Source organism: Rhinolophus sinicus, linkage group LG06, assembly GCF_036562045.2.
Source record: "Rhinolophus sinicus isolate RSC01 linkage group LG06, ASM3656204v1, whole genome shotgun sequence".
NCBI classification, from domain to species: Eukaryota; Metazoa; Chordata; class Mammalia; order Chiroptera; family Rhinolophidae; genus Rhinolophus; species Rhinolophus sinicus.
The window spans coordinates 15,605,816-15,630,928 of NC_133756.1; the positions used below are offsets into that span (position 1 = coordinate 15,605,816).

At 41.3% G+C, this 25,113-nt stretch overlaps 1 protein-coding gene and 1 pseudogene across 6 annotated transcripts in view; one reads left to right on the forward strand and one right to left on the reverse strand.

Annotated features, from left to right (window-relative positions):
• The window catches only part of ST3GAL3 (ST3 beta-galactoside alpha-2,3-sialyltransferase 3), a 177,897-nt gene that overhangs the window by 72,216 nt on the left and 80,568 nt on the right, over nt 1-25,113 (forward strand). For all 6 annotated transcript variants that reach the window (XM_019751097.2, XM_019751096.2, XM_074334584.1 and 3 more), the window contains one exon: nt 12,762-12,804. In XM_019751097.2, coding sequence (XP_019606656.1) covers nt 12,762-12,804 — 43 coding nt within the window. The remainder of the gene's footprint in view (nt 1-12,761; nt 12,805-25,113) is intronic.
• LOC109457850 (small ribosomal subunit protein eS25) lies at nt 3,440-10,491 on the reverse strand (annotated as a pseudogene).

The window sequence follows — 25,113 nt, forward strand, 5'->3', positions numbered from 1 at the left end:
CATTGGCATTCCTGCTGTTCCATGAGGATGACAGGTCCCTCCGGCCTCAGGGCCTTTGTACTCACTGTTTCCTCTACCTCGAATGCTTGTACCTCCTCCTTTGCATGACTGTCTCAGGACTCTGTTCAAATGACACCTCTGCAGGAAGGCCTTCCCAGACCACTTTGTTTAAAGTCATCTACTCTCTTGACACCCAATCCTTCTCTAAGAAGATATGTCCTTATTCCTTCGTAGCACTCATTCTTCCTTCAAATTATCTGCTTATTTACTTGCAGACTGTGGGTCTCCCCCACTAGAATGTAGGCTTCATTTGGCCAGAGACCTGGCCTATCTTATTCATCACTGTGTCCCTAGTACTTAGGACAGTACCTGGCACATAATAGGTACTCAGTAAATATTCGTTGAATGAAGAGGAGAAAAAATATAAACAATAATGTCCATCACTTAATGGATACTTAAGGATTACATAAATGATAACATCCATCCACTGGATACTGATGCAATTTTGTTTTTATTAACACAGAAGATGTAGAGATATTGTTGAGTGAACAAAACAGGAACAAACAGCATATATATTGAGGCCACGTGTAAGTAAAATTATATATGCACATTCACACATGTATTTATGGAAAGAGATTTCTGGGAATATATTTACCAAAATGTTTGTAGCAGTTAGCTTTATTTAGATAGTGGAAGTTTCCGGTGGTTCTTACTTCATTCTTTATAAGGTTTTTACATTTGGATTTTTACAGTAAGCATGTGTTATTCCTACAACTGGGAAAAATTAAATTATATTTGGAAAGAGGTACACTGTCTTATTTTATGTAATAATTGCTTGGTAATTATTTATACTTATCTACCTACTAGGTGGTAAACTCCATGAAGTTTAAGATACAAACTGCAGAGTGAGCCACTTTTTCCTATTTCATGTTCCAGCTGCTCTTTTGACATGCTGTTCCTTATAATCCTCCCGCAGGATGCTCTGGCATGGTCTGGACACACTCGATATCATGAATCAAATTGAATTCACTGCATGCCCAGATCTAGACATCTGCTATTTTCCTAGGACAGAAGAGATATGGGTGTATAATCTCTTTGCCTTCGCTGGGATGGGGCTTCCACCTCCCACGGAAGGGTCCACTCTCCATTGGTCCCCAGCAGTGTCACAGTGGAGAAGAGCTGCGCTGTGCTGAGATGGAGGGTTCATAGTCACAAGAGACCCCGTTTTATGAGGAGCTTCTGGCCAGGTCTTTCCCCCCGCCATGCCAATATGCACGTTTGAGACTGGATTTCAGTTTGTGAACTAAGTTATTTTACTGGGTCAGTTAATTTAGTCTAGGTCAGTGAATTTTTCTGTGTTTATTTTATAAAACTGCTTTTCCTATTTTAGTTTGTCTTTGATTAATTGATCCTATGTTATGATTTATTTCCCTGGCTTGAGATGATGTGGGAGCTGTTTGCACTTTGGCCAGCCCCCCTCGGGCCTCTGTGGACTCCTGCAATTCACGGATGGGCATGGCTAGGGCCTTCTGAGACCACCATGGGAGTTAATAGCAGATAACTGCTCTCATGGCAGCCGCTCTCCTAACATGAAGGTCTCCTTTTTCCTTTCCTCGGAGAATTAGTGCAGCATAAAGTAAAGGAAAGAAAAGAAGTTTCAGAGTCAGACCTGGGTTGGAGCAACAACGTCCCAGGTGGTCCACTTATTGGTTGGGAATATTGAACATGTTATTGCCCCTCTCTTAGCTTCTGTTTCCTCGTCTATAAAAAGGAGATTTTTTAATAGCATTGTAAGGATTAAATTGAGAGTGTAGGTGAAAATACTGAGAGCAGCATGAATATACAGTAGATGCTCAATAAACAGTAGTTCCCCTCAGTTTTTCCCTTTGTCTGGCATGTCTAACAGTCCATTCGGAACTGTTGCCAACTTCGTGCTCTGCCTAAATCATGGCATATATTACTTATGTTTAATATAGCTCATGACTTTTATTGGAGACTGTGCAGTATCATTTCTTCAGAAACGAGGGACCAATTTTGGTTAGGATAAGTCCTCATTCCATTTACCCTTCTGCCCTTTGCACTTAGAAATTAATTATAGCTCGGAGATTGGAGCCAAAGACCCCTTTCACGAAGATCTGGCTGCAGAGTTTCTTCTGTGGTTGGACTTTCTTTCCTAATAGCCTATCCTGCCTTTCCGGCTTTTATGCATTCTAATATAAAGCACTGCAGTTTTCTGATAGAATAAAGTTCGTATTTTTATTCCATAACCTGAACTTTATGTATCCCAGTAATGTTCCTCAAACTGGTCTTCCTGGGAAATATTCATTGTAGTCACCAGCAGTACTTATTTAACAAGCATCAGTTTTACGCGAAGCACAGTGACAGCTGATGGGAATTTGTGGTGGTTCTTTAGAATAAAAAAGGAAGTGGCTGTGGCTCACTGGGGAACCAATAATACCAGGAGCACACTTGGCTCAGGAGGTGCACCTTTACTCCCTAAAATTCCATTTTGGGGCCCAGTGTCCTGACGGTGAGCCTAGAGTAGGACATTGGGTTTGGTGAACTTTCAGGGAGGTCTCCCCTCATCTTAGAGTAGGGTCTTACTGTAGTGTGGTGCTTCCAGCTGTTTACACATGAGGGTGTAGGTAGAAAGTGATAACATTTGTACACCATGCTAAGAGAAGTGGGAGGGAACTTAGGGTCATCTAAGTAGAGCATCGTGAAAACATTTATAATTTTCTTTACATTATGGAATTATGATAAGCAAAATGAAATACAAAGTAGTATGGAGTATATTCCGTGTTGAATAAAAAATTGAGCTTGTTTCAATGTTGAGAAATTTTTATATCAGGGTTGTGCATCTCAGGTGGTCAGTTTTCATAAATGTTCTATACATGCTTGAAAAGAATATGCATTTCTTTGCTTGTTGGGTGTAAGGTACTCTCTATAGCAATTCACATTTATTAATTGGTCTGTTCAAATCTTCTCAATTCTCCCTGATTTTGTGAGCCTGATTTTTCAGTGGTGTATGTGTTTTCATTATGATGATAGGAAACCATTGTATATTTTTCCTTGTAATTCTGTTAATTTTGACTTATATAGAAAAAAGTTTCATTATTAGGTACATACACACTTTAGTGCCCACCCTCCTTTTGTTTATGTTCAGTTTCTGAACCTTCTAGGAGTTTATATGAGTTAGAATACCAACTTATCCCTTTGAAATGGCAATGGAAGAGATAATGGTTAATTTCAAAGACTTGCGGCATATGTCAAAGCACTCTGTGCATTCATAGGTCTGACTTGGTGCAGGTGCGGAAGCAGAAGAGCAGAGATTTGCATCACCCATGCCACTTCCCCCCTGGAGCCAGGCAAAGGACACACATGTGCTCCTCAGTCAGGGGTGTTTTGCAATGCTGGGCTTTCCAACCTGGCAGCAAGCCTACACCACCAGGCTAAACATCTCTCCTTCACTGCGCAGCTGCAGGCTTGCTGCTTGGACGCCTGGGATGAGAGTACCCTCAGGTGCTGGGAGACCTGTATCTGTATATCAGCGTACATTGTGCTGACTTGGGAATCCCAGAGTCTTTCTCTTCCTATAATAGACTTGGCATCAGTGGACTGCCAGGGAGAACCAGGATTGACCACTAGTTTCCCCAGAGGTGAATTATCCCCGAAGAGTTGGTACACTCAATATAACATTTCCATTGTATAGGCTGAATTCACATGCAACTTCAAGAACACATTTGTATACAGTGAGATGCGGTGGGGTCTGCAGCCTTGCCCAACCCCAACAGTAAGAAGCTCTGCTCCTGCCCTCACAAGTGTTACGCTCATGTCTTCCTGATCTCTTTCTATCCTAGTTTACATTCCCTAAAGATTATGTTTAAGCTTTCCCGCTAGTTGGGGACTCTGAGGAACTGTGCACAGATTAGACCATCAGTACCAGCTTATAACTATGTGGCGTATTCAGTAACAGCTCACACCTACGAGAGTTGAGAGCTTCTCAGGTGAGATCCCTAGCTCAATGGGAGATGGGACAGTCATTGGTTACTCAGGAGCCTCAGGAAGTCTTTGGGGAGAAGGTTAAATTTTAGGCTTTTATAAATGACAGGAGGGGATCACCTTGGCAAATTGGCAGTCATCAAAAGGGAACCCCAGAGAAAAAGCAGAAACTGAAATGAGGGAGCCAGGTCAGGCTCTCCATAGGCAGGTGACTGCGAGGTAATAGCTGTATAAGCCGGGAGCCATGAATGGCCAGAGCAAGGGAAGCACTAGTGTGCGAGGTGGTCAGTGACTCAGAGAGGCAGCTACTACCGCTGCCATCGCTGCCACCGCTAACACTGCTGCCCTGCAGCAAGGGATGGAGGAAAACAAAGAATCCAGGACTTGGGCTACTTGTTAGGCTCTCTTGGTTATTTGGTCACTCCATCTATTCAGCACATTTATAGGACACCAACTCTGTAGCAGACCCTGTATTAGGTGCTAGAGATACAGATACGTATAGTTAGGATTGTTTAATTGTAAGACACAGAAACTGACCCTGGCTAACTCAAAAGAAAATGGAATTTACCAGAAGGATATGGGTACACACAGAATCAAATTAAAAGCCGAACAGCTGGTCCCCAGAAAGGACATGTAGGGCAGTGCCAGGAATCTAGAATGCAACAAATGGTCCATCTCTTCCTCATACTGCTTTTCTCCCTGGTGTCACTCAGCTTAAGAGAGAAGGAGTCCGACCAACCTAGCTTTTGCCAAGTAACCTACGTTTTAGATAGGCATCGCCCATAGACAGCCTCATCACTTGCCAGCAACGAGAGAAGAGTAGTTCTGGAAAGAAATTCAAGGGGCTTATTTGTAGACGAGGACAACAACAGCAGCTGTGCACTACAGACCCAGGAGCAACTCATGGCAGGAATGTATTAAGTTCCATACGTTTGGGGATGAGCACATGTAAGCGGACACTTAGACATGCTTTAGGTCAGAGAAGGTGTTCATTCACCGTTCTTTTAACACGCCAAGCACAGTGTTAGTGATGATGCCTTAGTAGAACTTCTAGTCCAGTGGAGGAGAGACAGTAGTCAAATAGCCTGATAAAGGTGTAATTCCAAACTGAAATTTAAGGGCTATGAGGACAAGTATGCTGTTAAAGGAACGTGTAAGAGGGGGCACAGTCCTCTTCTAAAAGAGTATGTTTAAACGAGGGTCTGTAGGATAAGAAAGAATTAACCAACTAAAGAGATGAGGACACATTTCAGGCAGAAAACAACCTGCTTCTAAGAAGAAGTCCTTGTTGAGAGAGCTCATAGCTTATTCAAGGAACTGAAAGAAGGCCAAATGACTCGAGCAGAGAGCACAGGGGAGGAAATAGTGCAAAATAGAGATGGAAGGGTAGGCAGAGCCCAAACCATGAAGGTCCTTGTGGCACTACAGAAATATCTATTAGATTTAGCCTTGGTAACAGCTGTATCTTGAAGGCTGAGCAAGTGTTTTCCAAGTTGGCAAGGTGAGTGAGGGCATTAAAGATGGCGGTTGCTGTGAGGCATAAAGGCTGCCTAGAGGAGTGGCAGAGGGGAGGCTGGGAAGACAGGTAGACAGGTTAGCAGGTTGTTGCATTATCTGAGCAATAGTGAAGACTCCAGCAAAAGCAGTGACCATGGTATAGGGAGGGTGATCTGTACTTAGACATGAGAGAGATATGGTACACCAAAAACTTTCTTTCTTGGAGAACTGAATGTTATTACCAAGCAAAACAAAACCAAAAATAGGTGGGGGACAGGGTGAAAGAAATCTGATTTTCAGTTTGAGTGAGGTGGCTGTGGGTCATTTAGGAGCAATGTCTAGGAAATAACCAGTGTGAAAAGGGGTTGGGAACAATGTTTTAAGTGAAGGGAAAAGCATGTACAAAGGCATGAAGGTAGTAAAGATACTTTGAAGGAAAAGAAAATAGTTTAGTTTGGCTAGAGCATGGCAGGGGCAGGTGAGGAGAAATGCAGGGACTCAAATAGTAGACTTGGAATGGTCGCTGGAGGCCACGCCATGAAGGACCTTGTAAACCAAGAGACGGGGATTCATTCTAAAACAGTAGAAGGCTTTACGCAGAGTTATGGCATAAGCATCTTTAGCCTGTGGAAAGCTAGCTCTGGTTATATCATGGAGAATCTGTTAGAGACGGACAGACAGGAGGCAGGGAGACGTGGTGGGAGGCTGTTACAGTCGTCCAGGTGACGGGGGAAGCTGGCTTCTTAGTCAAGGATAGTAGAAATGGAGAACAGTAAGTGGATTTGAGATCCATTGAGAAGATGAAAATAAAAGGACATGGTAATTAAATAAAATAAGAGAGAAGCAGGAATCAAGGAATTCTCTCAGGTTTCAAGCTTTGGCAGCTGGGTGAATAGTGGTACCATTCATAAGGTAGGGAGTCCAGGAGGAGAACCAGGTGCTGTGTGTGTGAGGGTGGTAAAAATGAACTGTGTGTGGGGCAGCCTGAATTTTAGGCGTCTGTAGGACATGGACATGTCCAAGAGACCGCTGGATATAGAAGTCTGGTGCTCAGGAGAGAGGGTTGGGCGGGAATGAGAGATTTGAAACATCACTGGGCAGGCTAAAAGTAGTTGAGCAAGGTGATGTCTAGCATGGATAAGGAAAAAGGTGAAGAAAGAAGGAAAAACAACTGAAAAACACAAAATATATGAAAAAAATTCTTTCAGTCATTGAGTAATAGGTGGTACAGGACACTGATTTCGGAAAGAAGGGAAACAAACGAGGTTAGCCCTAAACTAACGGACTGGGCAGTGTTTCCACACCACATCGCATGGAAGGACAACACAGACAGAATCCAAGAGTCTTTCTAAAAGGAAACAGTTGAGAATATGAAGAGACCAAGGCAGCCAGAAGTCACAGGCAGAGTACCAGAGAGGGAAAGCTGCACACAGAGAGAGCTCCAAAGATCTGTTGAGGGTCCCGGTGGACCCTTCAGCTGTTTAGTGCATGTTTGTGAGGAAATGACTGGAAGCCAGGGAAAGAACCACTGGAAAGGAACAGCAGAACCGTCCCTGCAACAGCTCACACAGGGCTGGGTATAGTGGGAAAATGTCATACGTGATACATGAGGCATCACATAGTGTACTCAGAAAGGTATTGCATTAGTAGTGGACAAAATTCGTAATAGTGCAAAATTAGCCCTGAAGTCCACTTTTGCCTCTAATCCTAACCTTACAAAGCTTAAAAGCAAGCCTTGAAAGAATCAGACTATTTCCAAGTAATTTAATTGCACCTCATACTTAAGGAAAGCACAAATATCCTGCACACAAGAAAGTAAAATTCACATGGCTGGTCTCCAATCAAGAATGACCGGGCAATTCAGAAACGTATAAAAATACAACCCATAATGAGGAGAAAAAAACAATCAATAGAAACAGACCTAAAGATAACACAAATGATAGAATTAGTAGGCAAAGACATTAAAACTTATATCTTGAAGAAGGTAGTAGAAAGCATGGGCGTATTAAGGAAAGACATGTAAGATATAAAAAAGAATTCTACCAGCAGCTGGGGCAGCCCCACCCTTGGTGTTTCTGGTGTAAATGACTTGAGTTCTGTGCTTTGAAACGACTTTAATAAGTCCTTTTCTCAGGAGCTCCTGAAGGGCTGCCCTGGCCAAAGAATGATCTTCAGTCTCTCAGAGACAACAGCTGGGGTTATAAGCTTATAGTTGGTAACTTCCTTACAGAGTTTGTCATATGTTGCTTTGTCAAACAAGACTACGTTATTGAGCTTGTCCCAAACTTTGCCTTTGGATCACTTCTTTTTGGCCTTGTCTCCAGATTTGCTCACTGGGTCTTTGTCTTTCTCGGCCATCTTTCCAGCATCTTTCTCCTTGTCATCCTTGGGCGGTATGGCGAAGCTGGAAGAGCAGCGATGGCAACGGCAGCCTCGCTAAGATGTCGGACAAAAAAAAAAAAAAGAATTCTGGAGATGAAAAATATACTGAATGAATAAATAGAAAATTAGACACTGCAGAAGAAGAATATCACTAAAAACTGGACAGTATATCACTAAAAACTACTCAGAATTAAATACAGAGTGAAATTACTGGGGGGGGGGAACAAACAAAGCATCAGTACGCGGTGGGACTTCAGACAGCCTAATACACGTATAATAGGAGCCCCCCCACAAAGAGGGGAGGGCAGAACATTTTTTGAAGAAATAATGGCCAAAATTTTTTCAAATTTGGTTAAAACTATAAACCGACAGATCCAAGAAGCTCAGTGAACCCCAAACACAAGAAAAACGATGAAAACTATACCACAACATATGATAAGCACTGCCCTCCTCACTACCCACAGGTTCTTGGCATTTGAGAGAAGCAGTCGGTCTCCCCTTACGAGCCGCAGGAAGAGGGAGGTCTTGCAGGGCAGAGCCAGGCTCCAGGTCTGCTGGGAGGTAAGCCAGCTGGTTAAAATAGAGTCCAGAAGGCACTAAGAGAAAGATTTAAAAAGGACATGGGTCAGGGCAGAAAAAACCCATAGTGGAATAAGGACGAGAGAAAAAAAAGTCCATGGCCCAATTTAACAGTGGTTATCCCTATCAGACCTGGGAGATTTAGCTAGCTTTGAGTTTTCCAGAGACTTCCTCTTGTTCCTGAGAGGCCTTTATTTGTTCAGGACTGCACATTCCTTCTGGTAAATGCTGCTCCTAACCAGGTGTGTCACATGGGAATCATAACTTTTTACAACCCCAGTCTCCTTGATCACTGTGATGGACAGGTGTAAGCAGTTGGTGCAAGCTAGGCCACTCCTAGCCTTTCCCCAGGAGTTGCGCCATTAGGGGCAGAGAGATCAGTCTCATTCCCATTCCAGGGGCACAGCAAAAGACGTGGGCCTGAAAGTGGCTGGTAACTGTTTCCTCACTTAGGAAGAAATCTAGGCAGGGGTGAGTAAAGCTAATGGAAGGAGACCTGATGGCCTTCCAGTCACTTTCCGTCATCCCTGAAGCCCTTTGCACCCTGGCCTTTCTCACACTGTGGTTATGTGAACCATTAAATTGTCCTATTTGCCTAAGTTAGTGCAACCAGTGGATTGAACATGCAGGAAACATTGGGAGATAAGGACAGACACCTTCATTTTGTCTCCCTCTGTCCCCTTAGAATGTTTTCAGTGTGGGAAGTCTAGAAAAATTTTAATACCGCTGAGGTTATAAAAACCCTGTGGCCACATTGAGTCACCAATTCGAAATGTAGTGTCCAGCCTTATGTACTAGTCATAGCTTTCAGTTCATTCAAAGCTGCAGTGATTTCCCGCATCAGGGCTTAGTACCAGCAGATGCCTGACCCACAGAAGGGGATGCGCCCTGCTTGTCTCTCTCCTTCCTCTCCTCCCCTACTTGCTGCTTGCTGTTTCTGACCTCCCTGGAATTGGTGGGGAAGGGAGAGAGAGAATGTGAGCAAAAAAGACAAGATAGTGTTGGTACTCTCCACTGGCACTCTTGTGGGGTGCTCACTTAGGCACTTTGGAGATCCCCGCCAACAGGGGACCTCTCCTTGCAGTTCCCCTGGTGTGGGTAATGCACTCGCCAAAACCTTGTCACTCACTCCTTCTGCAGCCCGTAGGACTCCCAAAGTCTGCCCCTGCTGTTATCTGCTGAAGTCCTGTCAACCCGCTGGGCATGTCTTTATTGCAAAAGACCTAAAACAACCCCACACTCTCATTCATGCATCCTTTCTGCAAAAATTCTGGGAGTGCAGGCCAGTTGCAGTACACTCACTCCTTCGCAGCCAGCCCTTCTGTGTCCTTTACACTTGTCAGGTAAAAGTCAGGCACCTGGCAGTCCATTGTGTCCCTATTCCTTAATGGTCAGGTGTTAAGCTTCTCTCACCAGGCTTGGGTGAGAGACAAGTATGTACCACCCACTCTGCCCCTTAAGGGAGATGGAGTTCATAGCACTGCTGTCTCCAAAGAAATTCTTCAAATTCTCTCTCTCTTAACCTCTCACAACCAGTTACTTTTATATTTGATGTAGGGAGGGCCTTGGAATTATGTAACAAGTGTTTGAAAATTTGCACCTCACTTTAGTCCCTGAAATTTATCATGCTAGAGGCTTGGCTGGAACTTTCCTTTTAGCATCCAGTTAGGCTAATTTAATTTGGTTTTATGAACCTTGTGACCAGATAATCCTGACAATAGCAGTCAACAAACATTTACTCAACATCTGTGTGCAGGCACAAAAGAGAAATGCTTCGAGCCCTGATGAGCTGCCAGCCTAGGGCAGAGTTTACAAATGGCTGAAACCTGCCCATGGACACGTTTTGTTTGAGCCTCATGAGCTTTAAATTTTTCTTGCATCTATTGCCAATATTTACAAATTGAGAAATTTTACCTTAAAAGATCCAGATTCTTGGCTTTGAAAACATCGGAAGATGTGGTGATGCTGGACCCACATCACAGCCTGGCAGAGTGCTGGAGCTGGTGGAGGCTGCCCACTTTGACAGGGCATGCAGTCTCCAGATGGACTCCATTCCTTCCTGGTTCTGTGATCTAAAGCCAGTGTCTGCTGCCATTTATTATCACTGAGCCACACAGTTACCTTAAAGAATAAAGTGACGTATTTCTGGTCTTCACGTCTCTTAACCAAAGAGAGAAAACAACAGATAGTCCAAGAGAGGCAAGGAAAGGACATAATTTTAGAAATGCAGTGTTCTCACATGTTTCATATGCTCTGTGTGCGTGTGTCTGTGTGTGTGTGTGTGTGTGTAAAACAAAACTTAAGATGCCATTGGACAATAAACCACAGATATAATTATGGTTCCTATACAGAAAATATGTGGTTAAAAAAAAAAGACATTTCAACAGAATTTGGTTTTAATACCACTAAAGTAAGTGGTGTGAGCTGCTGTGAGAGGTATCCTATTCTCCCACTTCCCTCATTTGGGTTATGTTCTTGCTCTGCCCCTGACGTTTGAGTCTACAGCAGGGAATAAACATTCTCTGGCCTCTGGAAGCCATCAGCCCAAGTGGGGATCATCCACATCCAAGGGGGTCGTTACTCAGGTCAGAGGAACAATAAATAGCAGGATCGTTGCCCCAAGGTTATGCTCACCTGGGGGACAAAGCAACAGGTGTTTAGCAAGTTAATGGGATTTTCTTTTTTCAGGGACCCATAAATAGGATTGTTGAAAGACTATGAAACTTGGAAACTAACTTTTTATAATTTTCGTTTTTAGTTTATTTTTTACATTGAAATTTAGTTTATTTTTTGTTTTTCTTACTGGTTTTTGTAAGTTCCTGATATTCAGCAAATTGTCATCCATGTAGCTGAGTTAGAGCCAAACCAGAATTATTTTGAGGAAAGGCTTTCACTTGCCCAAGCGTGTTCTCTTGGGAAGCGAGCCTTCTGTTGAGTTATGTGTCCTAGTTGGTATCATCCGTTTTAAGAAGAGGAATTATTGTCTCACCGCAGCTCAGTGGTTTATGAAAGCACACAAATCTCGCCTTAATTGGCCCTGCAGAATGACTCCTGTGAGGTACTTGTCAGCCTGTGTAATTCCCTCTCTTGGCCATTCGTTGCTTACTGAAGACTGAGTTCCTCGAAAGCCCTGCTGCCTGGCCTTTTCCATCCAATTGTTTGGTCTTAGTATTCTGTTTACCCTCAGATTAAGCCAGGCCAACTGAGGACTGCATTCACAGACCACCTTATTTTACTGAAACCATTCTACAGACACACACACTCTGTGCAATCATTGAACACCACTATAAGAAGCAATCCTATGACACTTCCTATCATTTCTTTTTACAAATATTTTTGGGGTCACAGAGGAAATGTCCCTCAAGTCTTAGTATCAGGAATAGCTGTGACTCTCCTAGTTTATTTTATGGACACTGTCAACCATTTATATCAGTGCTTTGCACTTAGTTTTAACTGTGAGAAATCTTGGGGGGAGATCTGTAATTCCCCAGCAAACACAGAGGTCTTGAGGATATCCACTCTGGGTATTTTTATCCTGACCACATTTTATTTTATTTTTCCTATGCTTATTTCCCCTTTGGCCCCCAGATTTTTTCTTTTTAAAATCTTGTACTTCATACAATTTTTAAAAACTGCTTCAACTTCATTTTAGAATGAGGCAAGATATAAAGAACTTAACACGTTGCATACGGATCACGAGAATCTTCAGGAGGGATTTAAACCCCGCCGTACGCAACGTGTTAAATACAGTACTACAATTTATCATTTGTTGCAAACATCTTATCAATTTATTTTTAGATTCTATTTTAAATTTCTTATTCCTTATGTAATTAGATCTATCTGTTCTTTGTGATTGTCATGAAAAGGGTCATTGCCGTGGATCAGAGGACCCGTTGGCTGCCACATCTTTACCCCATAGTTAACGTGGCTGACTGAGCAAAAATTGTGCTTCAAGCTTAGAGGAAGCAGAGATTTCTTCTGACCGTCTTACTTCTCCACGGGGCCAGTTTTGTGGCTTACTAAATTTCAGTTTCAAGCACCACATTTAAAGAGGAAGGCAATTACAAACCAGCATAGGACTGCTTGGCCTAGACAGCGTGGGAAGTACCTGGCTTGAACCTGGTCTTTCACAAAACAGGTGTTCAGCAAGAGTTCGATGACTTAGGTGGTGGCTTATGTGTTTGGGTCTGTTATTTGAAGCAGCTGTGTACCCCCGTGGTCTAGGTCTGGGGAATACAATCTGCTAGTGTCAGCAGTGGCTGGCCTTCAGTGACATTTTCTGCTTTTCTTTTCTTTTTCAGAGTATGATCGGTTAGGATTCCTCCTGAAGCTGGACTCTAAACTGTGAGTAGAATGAGACAGTGCCTTGGTTCTATGGTAGCGGGTGTCTATGACATCTGGGCTCCAGCTTCAAAGGGTCAGCTCTCATCACCCCTGTGGTTGTTGGCGGTGGGTTTCCCAGGGGCCTCTGTCCTCAGTCTGTCAGCAGAATCCTAGAGTAGGTTACCTTCTGCAGGTGCCTGGAGAGGGTGGGATTGCGGGTACGTACATAATGTTAGATTTGGCTAGCTGGCATGGGCAGGTTATTACAGAAGGAACCACTGCAAGGAGTGTGAGGAACAGGGAGGCCCCTGGAAAGGCTTCTGCTCCAGAGTGGAGGATGGTTGAGTTGCCACAGGAGGTGATAGCCTCTCAAAAGTGCTCTGCAGCCTGGCATGCAAAGCCTTCCGCAATCAGGCCTCTTTCTCCTGTCCTTTTACAGGTAAACCCACCGTTTCCCTCTACCTTTGCATATGTTTGTTACCTGTGCCTTAAATTTCTTTTCCTTGCTTGTCCACTAGGAAAACTCAAAGACTACCTCTTTCCTACACAAAGTTAATTATCGCTTCCTCTGAATTTTCTACCTCTGTCACCAGTTATCTCATTATACTGTAATTAACTGTGTAATAATTATTTATTTAAGAGCATAGGCTCAGAGCCAGGCAAAACTTGGTTCAAATCCCAAATTGCCATTTACTCTCCTTGTGATTTGGGGCATGCTACTTAATGACTCTGAATCTCAGTTTCTTCAATAAGATGAGGATAACAGTATATCTGCCTCACAGTGTCATTGTAAGGATTTAATTGAAATGACTAATTCATAATGGCTTTCAAGTAAATGGTATCTAATTCTTCCAGAATCCATCCCTGTTCTCACCTTCTTGGTCTCCTTAGCACCTAGACAGTTCTGGCATATGTTTGTTTGGTGCTCAGTAAACACTGAGCACATGGCTACAAGGATGGTTGGATGGTAGGTAGATGACTAGACCAGGATGCCTTGAGATCAGCCTCTATCCACTCTGTGCGTTTATGCCCCACACAGGCCTCTCACATGGTTGATGTGCAATAAATGGCTGCAAAACTGCCTGTGGCTTCTTTCTGTTGTTAGTCATCTTTGTATATCTATCTCCTCTGTCTTGTACCAGACAGACATAAAAAATCAGAATTGTGTCTCCTTTTATCCTCTCTTGCATGAGGTCTTGACCACAGCTGCTTCTGATGGTGATGGCTGTACCTACATATAAGACATTAAACCAGGGCTGCTCCTTGGCTTTCCCACTGAATTTTCTGGCATCTAACTCCTTTTCCTGGCATCTGGCTTCTTGGCTCTGGTGTCTCATATTGTGAGTTCAGGAGTTGTAATTCTCCCAGCTTGTATACATCATGGAAGTAGCCATGAGGGGAAAATGGTCTGCTTTTCATACGAAGCTAGTAGAGAGATGTCAGCTACATGTTAATGTTTGGAGAATGGAGATTGTTTATGCGAGAAAGCCACAGGGTTCACTTTTAGAAAATTCTTAATTTAGTGCTCTGGTCAAAAAAAAAAAAAAAAGTATAAGCTAAGAGCAAGTGAAATGCCACCAGAATGGGACATATAGTAATTACCAAGTTGAATCACTTTGATGAACAAAAGACATGTTCTATAGGACATGTTAACTACAGTATTTAAACTGTCTTCAAGAGTGTAAGGAGAATTAGGAGGACACTCCTGCCTTGCTGTCCTGACAGTTGGGTGGCACACAGTAGGCTGCTGTGTAGCTTTCTCTTGGGTGCCAGGCTGGTTCCACGAACCATCTGAGTCAACCTGGTCTTTAGCCCAGAAATCTGGCTTGGCCTCATTTGATTTGATTCACAATTTAAAGTACAAGATAGAACTTTCCTGCTGCTTACTGCAGAGGTTTTTCCAATCCAATGCTGTCTTCAGAAGAAAGCACAGATATGTGGGAGAGGTTTTTACATGCTTTCAGGGAGACGTTTCCAAGTGAAAGATTCTGTTTTTTGGGGTAATTCCTTGGTAATGTTTAGATCTCCCCTTACAAAGTCTTTCTCTGCTGCGTTGTTTTCTGTTCTATATGTATAAAGGACTTGAACTTGGATCCGAAGAACTGGATTTGAATTCTGCCCCTGCTGCTTCAAACTACAGGACCTTAAATAATGCATTTTAGGTCTCTGAATTCAAGAGTTCCCTTATGAAAAATGTAGATAATATCAACTTTTTAAGTTTTATGAAGAATAAAGGGTCTATAAAATATGAATAAGTATACAAATGTAAGAATTTTTTATTTTGATTGGATTCATTTAGCTTCTTAGATATAAGAATTCATATGTTCTGGAAATTTTTCAACCATTAGCTCTTTAAATATTGCCTCTGCTCCACTCTCTCTCTACTTCTCTTCTGAAACTCTGATGAAATGTTAGACCTTCTCATGCTAGCCTCCAGGTCTGTTAACCTCTCTTTTACATTTCCGGCTTTGATCCTTTCCACATTAGACTGGAACCCCAAAGGACTCAACATAAGGATAAACTAGAACTAAACCTGCACACCCAAACCAGGACTGCAGGAAAGGTTGCCAGAGCTCTGAGTGCATCCAGGTGATAAGTTAATAAAACAGAAACACTTGCTATTCACAGCCAGAGTTCTCATCACTCAGGTGATCCACGAACTCAGTTTAAGTTATTCCAGACTGGCAGTGCCTCCAAGCTCCTAGCAGAAGCAAATGCAAACCCTTTCTGGAGAAAGACATATGAATTCCTCACAAATAAGTTTTCAAGGAAATGAGCAGCACACAGTAAACAAACAAAAAACTAAGGCAACAAGGCTCCATTAGTGAGAACTATGAAAGAAAACAGACAACAGAGCAGGACTTACAAAGACTTCTGAAATCAGAATTACCAGACACAGTTTATAAAGCAATCATACACACTATAGTTAAGGAAATAAAACAGAAGATTAAGCTAATATATGGAATAGGGAACTATAAAAGGTAAAATATTAGATTTGAAAAACAACTTTTAGAATTAAAAAAATGCAATGACTAAAATTTAAAAACCAATAGAAGAATTTAGAAGCAGATTAGGTACAACTGAAGACAGAGTTAGTGAACTGAAAAATAAGTCAGAAGAAATTATCCATAACATGGGCTGGCCAACTTTTTCTGTAAAGAGCCAGATAGTCAATATTTTATGTTTTGGAGGGGCCTTATTGTCTAAATCGCAACTATTCAACTCTGCTGCTATAACATGACAGCAGCCATAGACAGCATACAGACAAATGAGTATGGCTGTATTCCAATAAAACTTTATTTATGGACACTGAAATTTTAATTTCATATAATTTTTATATGTCATGAAATAGTACTCTTCTGATTTTTTCCCAACCATTAAAAACGTAAAAGGTATTTTTAACTCAAGGGCCATATGAAAAAAAACAGAGTTGGATTTGGTCCCAAATCATAGTTGGCTGACCCTTAACTGAGACTGCAACGCAGATATAGCTGCATAAGAATTGTTTCTCCACCTCAGGTGTTTTCTATTCTTGAGATCCTATTATATGGAAAAACTCTTAAAATGTCTCTATTATATTCCAGTGATACTCCAAAAATCTGGAAATAGTTGTTTTGAATTTTTTGTCTTCCCTGTATTATGTCTTTGTGGCATAAATAGTTTTGTTTCCTTTGAATTCCCTGCTGCTTATATACACATGACAAAATAACTTGTCGGCATTATAGAAATTATTCAGACTACTTATCTGCAGTGAGCTGTACAAAACCTTGCCTTTTGACTGCAAGCTGTTGTTCAGGGGGGCAGTGGTTTTTGCCGGTTAAAAACATGGGTTGTGGAGTCAGATATGAATTTTTAAAGCCTGGTTCCACATCTTACTATCTATAACCTTGAGTGAGTTATTTAACTGCTAAGACTCAGTTTCCCACTATATAGTGGGAATGATAGTTATCACCCAAGGATGAGATTCAACCTGTCCCATCCCCTTATCAGAGTCTGGTAAACTAGGAAGGATATAGCCCCAAAATGAGACTTGAATCTCAGCTTGCCCCTTGTTCCGTGCCCCAGATTTCATTTCTTCCCTCATTAGTAAATATTTCTTGAGTACCAACTGTGTACTTTGTAATTGGGATAAAACTGCAAAAATTCTAAGCCGTATGAACAGCCCTCTAAACTTCATTGGAAAGGCTGTCTTGTGAGCTACAGTCTTAGTGAACGGGGAGGGAGTAAATGCGAGGAGCACAGGAGCATAGGAGGTAGTATTTCTGGATAGCATGAGCAACGGACAGGTTTTTTGTTTGTTTGTTTTTAAATCAGTGTGATATACTGGTGGCTGGGAAGCGTAAATGGAGTACAAAGAGGATATGAGGGCTCCGCAGATGCATGGGATATAGAAGACGGAGCAGCCGCCGTGATATAGGGCTGTAGAGGAAATGGTGTTTTCAGCGAGACCCAGGTTTCTGTGAAAGCAGAAGGTAGAAGGAGCATTCACTGAAGAAGCTCAGGATGTAAAGGAACAAGGCTTCCCAGAACCCAGTGGACGGTTAGAGTATGATGCAGGGGGAAAGCAGTGGGAGACTGGGCCAAGACGAAGCAGAGAGCAGTGATTTGAGGATGAGGAAACTGGCAAGGATATAACTGAAGGAGTGGACTAACCAGGTTATTCTCTAAGCAGCGAGAATAACCAGGATGTAGGCTGGTGAGTTGGGTCTTGCTGGCCACAGGTTGCTTAAGAATTAATCCTGTGTTCCCCCTGGGGATGGGCACTCAGGCTGCTCAGTGCACTCAGCTCCAGCCTGATTGAATGATACTTCCAGAAGGTTCAGTCTGGTTCCTGGGGAGGCTCTGGGTTCTCCGAAAGGAGTCTGCTGTTCAAAGTTGAGGACCTGGGGAAAGGCTCAGGGCTACAGGCTGCTGCCCCAACATTAAGATAAGCACTTCCTTGTTTATTCAACAAATTTCTTGAGCAACTACTATGTGTGAGGCAGTATTCCATGCTCTGGGATATGCCAGTGAACAAAACGGTCAATAAACAAAAAAGTGTAGTCAATAAGAAATACGAGGTTGGTACAAAAGTAATTGCAGTTTAAAAGGTTAAAAATAATTGCAAAAAATGCAATTACTTTTGCACCAACCTACTATTTTTAGTATCTTGGAAGGGAAGGTGATAAATGCTATGGAAGGAAGTAAATGCCGAAGAAGGGATTGCAAGTTGAAATGGGATTGTCAGGATAGGCCTCTTTGAGAAAGTGACATTTGAGCAAAGGCTCAAAGAGAAGGGGTTAGCCCTGCCATTATCTGGAGGCAGAGCATTCTGGACAGAACCCTGAGGAAATCTCAGTCTTAGTTATGAGGAGGAATATGATGCCGTGAGCCAGGAGTGGAGAGAAGAGCCATCTGGAACCTTGAAGGAGCCAGACCCTGATGTCCAGGGGTGTATTTCCTGAGTGTCAGTCTTTTGGCAGCTGATTTAACTCCATGGTGGTTTCATCTGTTTCAGCTGGGGGCTCTGTGTTCCAGGTAAGCTCCTGTCTGCTGCCACAATGTGGTGTTTTATAGTCGCCATGTGGGCAAGAGCCTGGGGACTTTCATGCTCTAATTTCATAAGGAATTCCATGTGAAGATACTAAGATATGAAAGCCAAACCAACAACTTTTAACCCCAAAAGGTTTATGAAAAGCAAGCCAGTTGTGAAAGGCCTGTATAATGGGGCAGTCTAAAATATACCCTAAGGCATAGTTTACCGTTTCTAGAACTGCCTGAGAAGTTCCCTATGGCTACAAGGGTAAAATGTTTATTGAGCACCTACTGTATGCCTAATGCCATACTAGGTACTGTCTATGCTACCTATTCCACACAACAACTACTTAAATTACCTCATCCAGTCTCATGGCTTTAAATACCATCTATATGCTGATAACACCCAAATTTAAGCCCAGCCCTCTTTCCCCACATTTTAGACTCATTTATCCAGTTGCCTCCTTTCGTTGGATGTGTATTAGCTATCTCAGACTTAACCTCTCTAGAACCAAACTCCTGATTCATATCCCCTGCCTCCCAGAATCTTCCTTATCTCAGTAAATGGCAACTTCATCCTTCCAATTGCTTGAGTCAAAAATCTTAGTATCAAAAAACAAACAAACAAACAACAACAAAAACTTAGTATCATGTCTTTGACTCCAAACTAATCCTCAGCAAACCATACTGACTTTACGCTAAATATCTCCAGGTCCAGCCACTTCTCACTGCCTCCACCACTGTCACTCTGTCCGGACGACCATCATCTCCGACCTCATTACTGCCCTCCTAGCCGCTTGCCCTGCCATCACGGCAGGCTTCCCTGCGGTCTCCTTCCACACTGAAGCTGACGTGATCCATAAGAGCCAGGTTTTTTGCCATGTCCAACCAAGGCCCTACAGGGTCTAGACCCGTTTTCTTACTACTCTCCTTGTTTATTCCATACTGGGCTCCTTGTGTGCCTCAAATCCCCCAGGCCTGTTCCTGCTTCAGACTCTTGGTGTTTGCTCATTCCTTTGTTTGGGACGCTCTTCCCCAAATACCTGCAGAGCTTGTGTCACTATCTCACCTTTTGAGATCATAGCTCAAATGTCACTTTCTTAGTGAAGTCTTCCCTTCCCATCCCATTTAAAATGATAACCTCATCCCTCACTGGCATTCCTTATTCTCCTTACTACTCGTGTTGTTTTTCTCCAGGGTGTTTATCACTGATACCCATGTTTTACTTACTTGTTGATTGTCTCCTCCCACTAGAGGGAGAGCAAGGAGGGTTGGCTGTTTTATTCACTACTGTTTCCTAGCATCTAAAACAGTGGCTGGGACTTAGTAATTGCCAATAAAGATTTGTTGAATGAATGAATGAGTTGATGGAAAACTTCATAAAGTAGGTGCATTATGAAGTAGATGTATTTAAATGCATTTTAACAAATGAGAAAGTAACCATGGAAGCAATTTGCCTGTGTTCACAGAACTACATGTGGTCAAGCCAGCATCTGAATCTTCTCTGCCTGCCTCCAAACTTTCTACTCATCCCACAATTCAACATAGTTTTCTGTTTTTTCCAAATTCACACTGTCACTTTGACCCTAAGTTTGGACAACTACGTTGTGGGCTTTGTAAGGGCAGGAACGATGGATGTCCTGCTTACAGATGTGTTCCCAGTACCTAGTGCAGTGTCTGTGGTGCATAGTGAATGTTCAGTAAATGCTTGTTAAACTAATCCAGGACAGCAGAAGAGGATAAAAGAAAGAACAGCTCCATCTTGAGCAACAAAACCCAGATCCCCTGAGAATCAATATTGGAAGATTTGGGGGGCGTAGGAAGTACAGCAATGAGTACTGCCAAGTGACCCCTGCCTTTCACCATCTCCTGGAGGAGCTCTCATTTCAAGAACTGCTGCCATCACCACATTCACTCCAGAGAGCACAGGTTCTCTTAAATGCTTTAACAAAGAGAGAGAAAACAACAACAGCAACAGACCCAAACCAAGAAACAACAACAACAAAAACCCACCTTTTCTCTTGGTTCCTCTAAGCAAAGCTAAAAATACTTCACTAATGATTTTAAAAGAGACCAACAGAGAAATAAACCCTGAGAGTATAAGAAAACCAAAGAAGTAGTCTGGTTTGCAAAATATAGAGTGCTGTCTGTTTTGTAGGTAGCTCAAGCCAGGACCATACTTAGTTCACAACAGGAGAGCACAGCATTGTAGGATTTGACTGGGTTCTTTGCTTCATAACTTCTAGCCTGTTTCACAGCCCACTGTTAAAGATTTCCTCCTTCGCATCTTGATACCTATGTGATCAAGACCCAAAAAGTGAAATCCCCACTTTGTACCACACCTGGAGCTCTCAGCTCTCTTAAGTAGTTCTTAACCTTGACTGCACATTGGAATCACCTAGGGAGCTTAAAAATGTACTGATGCTTGCATCCACCCCCTAGAGATTCTGAAGTTACTGGCTTGAGGTGTAACCAGGCGCTGGGACTTTTAAAGCTCCCCAGGTAAGTCTAATATGCAGCTAAGTTGAGAACAACTGCTCTAAAAGATGGTCTGTTTCCTGTTTGAGGAACTCTCCACTTTCCCACATGATTGATGCCAAGAATAAACTCACCTTGAGGTATGACCCCAGCTATACATAGGAGTATGTCTATATTTCTCAACCCAGGACCTCACCACCCAGAGATTCTGATTTAGTTGATCAGGAGTCAGGGCTCAGGTACCTTAATGTTTAAACGTTCTCCCACGTAATTCTGTCATGCCAGGGTTGGGAACCATGGGGGTCTAGCCTTCAAGCCTGTCACTATAATCATAACTGAACGTTGCATAATAACTACTACAGAGTGTAGCATTAGTTATGTTAGGATAGTGGGATTATGGGTACTTTTTTTTCCTTTTGAGTTTGCATTTTCTGTATTGTCCTTATATACCTCTATAATGAAAAAATATATTTGGATGTGACTGTCCTGTAAATTTTTTCAAACTCTCATTATTATCTCTAGGTCTCTAAACACTATTTTTAAAAATCCATTTTATATTAATTTTTGGCTACTAGCCCTTTCTCTAGTTTTTTCTTCATGGTCTTTTGAAATCTGAATCAATTGAAGAGTTTCCTGTACATTCTATTGGCCTATTTCAATATCTTTCCTTATCTACAATTGAAGTAAATATTTGTCTAAAGACTTAATATGTCTTTTCTATGCTGTCAAAGCTCCAAGGGTTCTGAGGATGAAACATAATCTGTCTGGAGGAATGGGCAGACCAAATTAAGCAGGGTTTTAGAGATACATAAGAAGTTTGAGCTTCATCTTGGGGACAGAAGATGCCATTGAAGTGTTTTAAGTAGGTGAAACACATAATCAGTTTAGATGGGTGACAAGGAACGTGACTGGCTGTGGGAAGGTAGATAGATTGGAGAGGAGCATAAGTGGAAAGGGAGATAGTACGTAGGAAGCCATCATAAAAATAAAAAGCAGAAATCAGAAGAGAAGATCAACAAAAGCAAAAGCGATTATTTGAAAATATTAATAAAATTGAAAACTTCTAGCTAGGCTAACCAAGAAAAAAGAGAGAAGACACAAATTACTAATATCAGAAATGAAAGTGGGATCATTACTACTGGATCCCATGGATATATTAAAAGGATAGTACAGGAATATTATGAACAACTTTATGCCTACAAATTTGATAACTTAGATGCAATGAAACAATTCCTTGGAAGACACAAACTACCAAAACTCACACAAGAATAAATAGATCATCTGAATAGGCCTATATCTACTAGAGAAATTGAATCAATAATTAAGAACCTTCCAAAACAGAAAGCATCAGACTCAGATGGTTTCACTGGTGAATTCTAATAAACATTTAAGGAAAAGGTGATACCAATTCTCTGCAGTGTCTTCCAGAAAATAGAAGCAGAAGGAACACTTCCTAACTTGTTCTGTGAAGCCAGCATTTACCTTAAAACCAAAACCAGATAAAGACATTATAAGAAAGGAAAACTACACACCAGTATCTCTTATGAACATACATAGTGCAAAAATCCTCAACAAAATATTAGCATATTAAATCCAACAACGTACAAAAAGATTCATACCTCACAACCAAGTGGGATTTATTCCAGGTATTCAAGGTTGGTTCAACACTAGAGAATCAACTGCTGTATTCTGTCACATCACATCAGCAGGCTAAAGAAGAAGAATCATATGATAATATCTGTAAGTTGCAGAAAAAGCATTTGATGCAGTCCACAACCAATCATGATTTTTAGAAAAACTCTCAGCAAACTAGGAATAGGGAGAAACTCCCTCAATTTGATTAAGAACACCTACAAAAAAAACCTACAGTTAACCTCATGCTTAGTGATGAGAAACTAGACAAGAATGTCCCATTTTACCACTTCTATTCAACATTATACTGAAAGCTCTAACCAATTCAATAAGAAAAAGAAAAGAAAAGGCATAGAGATTGGGAAGGAAGAAATAAAACTGTCTTTGTTCACAAATGACATGATTGTCTATGTGGAAAATCCCAGAGAATTGGCAAAAACTCCTGGAACTAATTAGCAATTATAGCAAGGTTGCAAGATACAAGGTTATTATACAAAAGTCAGTTGCTTTCCTATATACCAGCAAGTGAAAAATTGGAATTTGAAGTTAAAAACACAATGTTATTTACATTAGCACACACACAAAAATAAATACTTACGTATAAATCTAATTTTGATCTGTAGATTTAACATAATGTCTATTAAAATCCCAGCATGTTATTTTGTGGATATCAACAAACTTAAAGTTTATACAGAAAGACAAAAGACCCAGAATAGCCTACGTAATACTGGTGAAGAGGAACAAAGTTGAAGGACTGACACTACATGACTTCAGACTTACAATAGTGCTACAATAATCAGAACACCATAGTATTGGTAAAAGAATAGACAAACAGACCAGTGGAACAGAATAGAGAGCACAGAAATAAACACAAATATACAGACGCTCCTCGACTTATGATGGAGTTATGTTTCTATAAACCCATTGTTAAGTTGAAAATATTGTGTAAGTCAGAAATGCATTTAATACACCTAACCTACCAAACATAGCTTAACCTAGCCTACTTTAAACGTGCTCAGAAAACAGTATCCAAAAAATGCTGGCAACACAGTACACTGTATTGTTTACCCTCATGATCCCCGGGCTAACTGGGAGCTGTGGCTCTTTGCCTCTGCCCATCATCATGAAAGAGGATCTTACGGCATATTGCTAGCCTGGGAAAGATCAAAATTCAAAATCTGAAGTACAGTTTCTACTGAAAGTGTATCGTTTTTGCACCATTGTAAACTCAACAAGTCCCAAGTCAAACCATCGTAAGTCAGGGACTGTCTGTAGCCAACTGATCTTTGATAAAAGAGCAAAGGCAATTCAACGGAAAGAAGAATAGTCTTGTCAACAAATGGTGCTGCAACAATTGGGCATCCATATGCAGAAATTTAATCATTCACCTTGTACTTTTCACAAAAATTAACTCAAAATGGAACCTAAATAGACCTAAGTATAAAACACAAAACTATAAAATTTTAGAAGGTAACATAGGACAAAATCTATGTGACGTTGGTTTTGGCAATGAAGTTTTAGATACAAAACTAAAAGTACAATCCATGAAAGAAAAAAAATCAATGCTTTGACTTTATTAAAATTTACAACCTTTGTCCTGTGAAAGACTCTGTTAAGAGAATGAAAAAACAAACTGGGGAAAAAATACTTGTAAAACACATGTTTGATAAAGGACTTGTATACAAAGAACTCTTAAAACTCAACAATAAGAAAACAGTCAACCCAATTTAAAAATGAGCTAAAGACCTTAACAGACACCTCACCAAAGAAGATGTACAGATGGCAAATAAGCATGTGAAAACATGTTCATATCATATGTCATTAGGAAAATTCAAAATGTGAAACACCACCACACACCTATTCTAATGGCTAAAATCCATAGCACTAACAGCACCAAATGCTGACGAGGATGTGGAGCAACAGGAGCTCTCACTCATTGCTGATGGGAGTGCAGAATGGTTCAGCCACATTGGAAGACAGTTTGGCAGCATCTTATAAAGCTAACTGTGATTTAGCAATCACTGTTCTTCTAGATATTTACCCAATTGAGTTGAAAAGTTATGTCTGTACAAAAACTGCACACAAGTATTGCAATATTGCACAAATTTACACATTGCTCAGGCTTGTTTAGTTACCTTTAAAAAATTCATAATTGCCAACAACTGAAAGTAATCAAGATGTCCATTAGATGAATGGATAAACAAACTGTGATACATCGAGACAGTAGAATATTTAGTGTTAAAAAGAAATGAGCTGTGAAGCCATGAAATGACATGGAAGAAACTTCAGTATATATTGCTAAGTGAAAGACGCCAGTCTGAAAAGGCTACATAGTATATGCTTTTAAGCATGTGACATTCTGGAAAAGGAAAAGCTATGGAGACAGTAAAGAAATCCGTGGTTGCCAGGTGAAAGGAGGAAGGGGAAAAGGGATGAAGAGGTGCACTGCGCATTTATCAAAACCCATAGTACGTAGATCACATAGAGGGAATCTTTTTTTTTCATTAACCTTTATTGAAAGTCATGCTGTTATAAAAGTATATGTGGACTTAGGTGAAACAGAGAGTGAATCTTAATGTCAACTATGAACTTTAGTTACAATAATGTATTAATATTGGTTCATTAATTGTCACAAATGCACCACACTAATGCAAAATTTTGATAATGGGGAGACTGGGGAGTGGCAAGGAGTATATGGGAACTCTA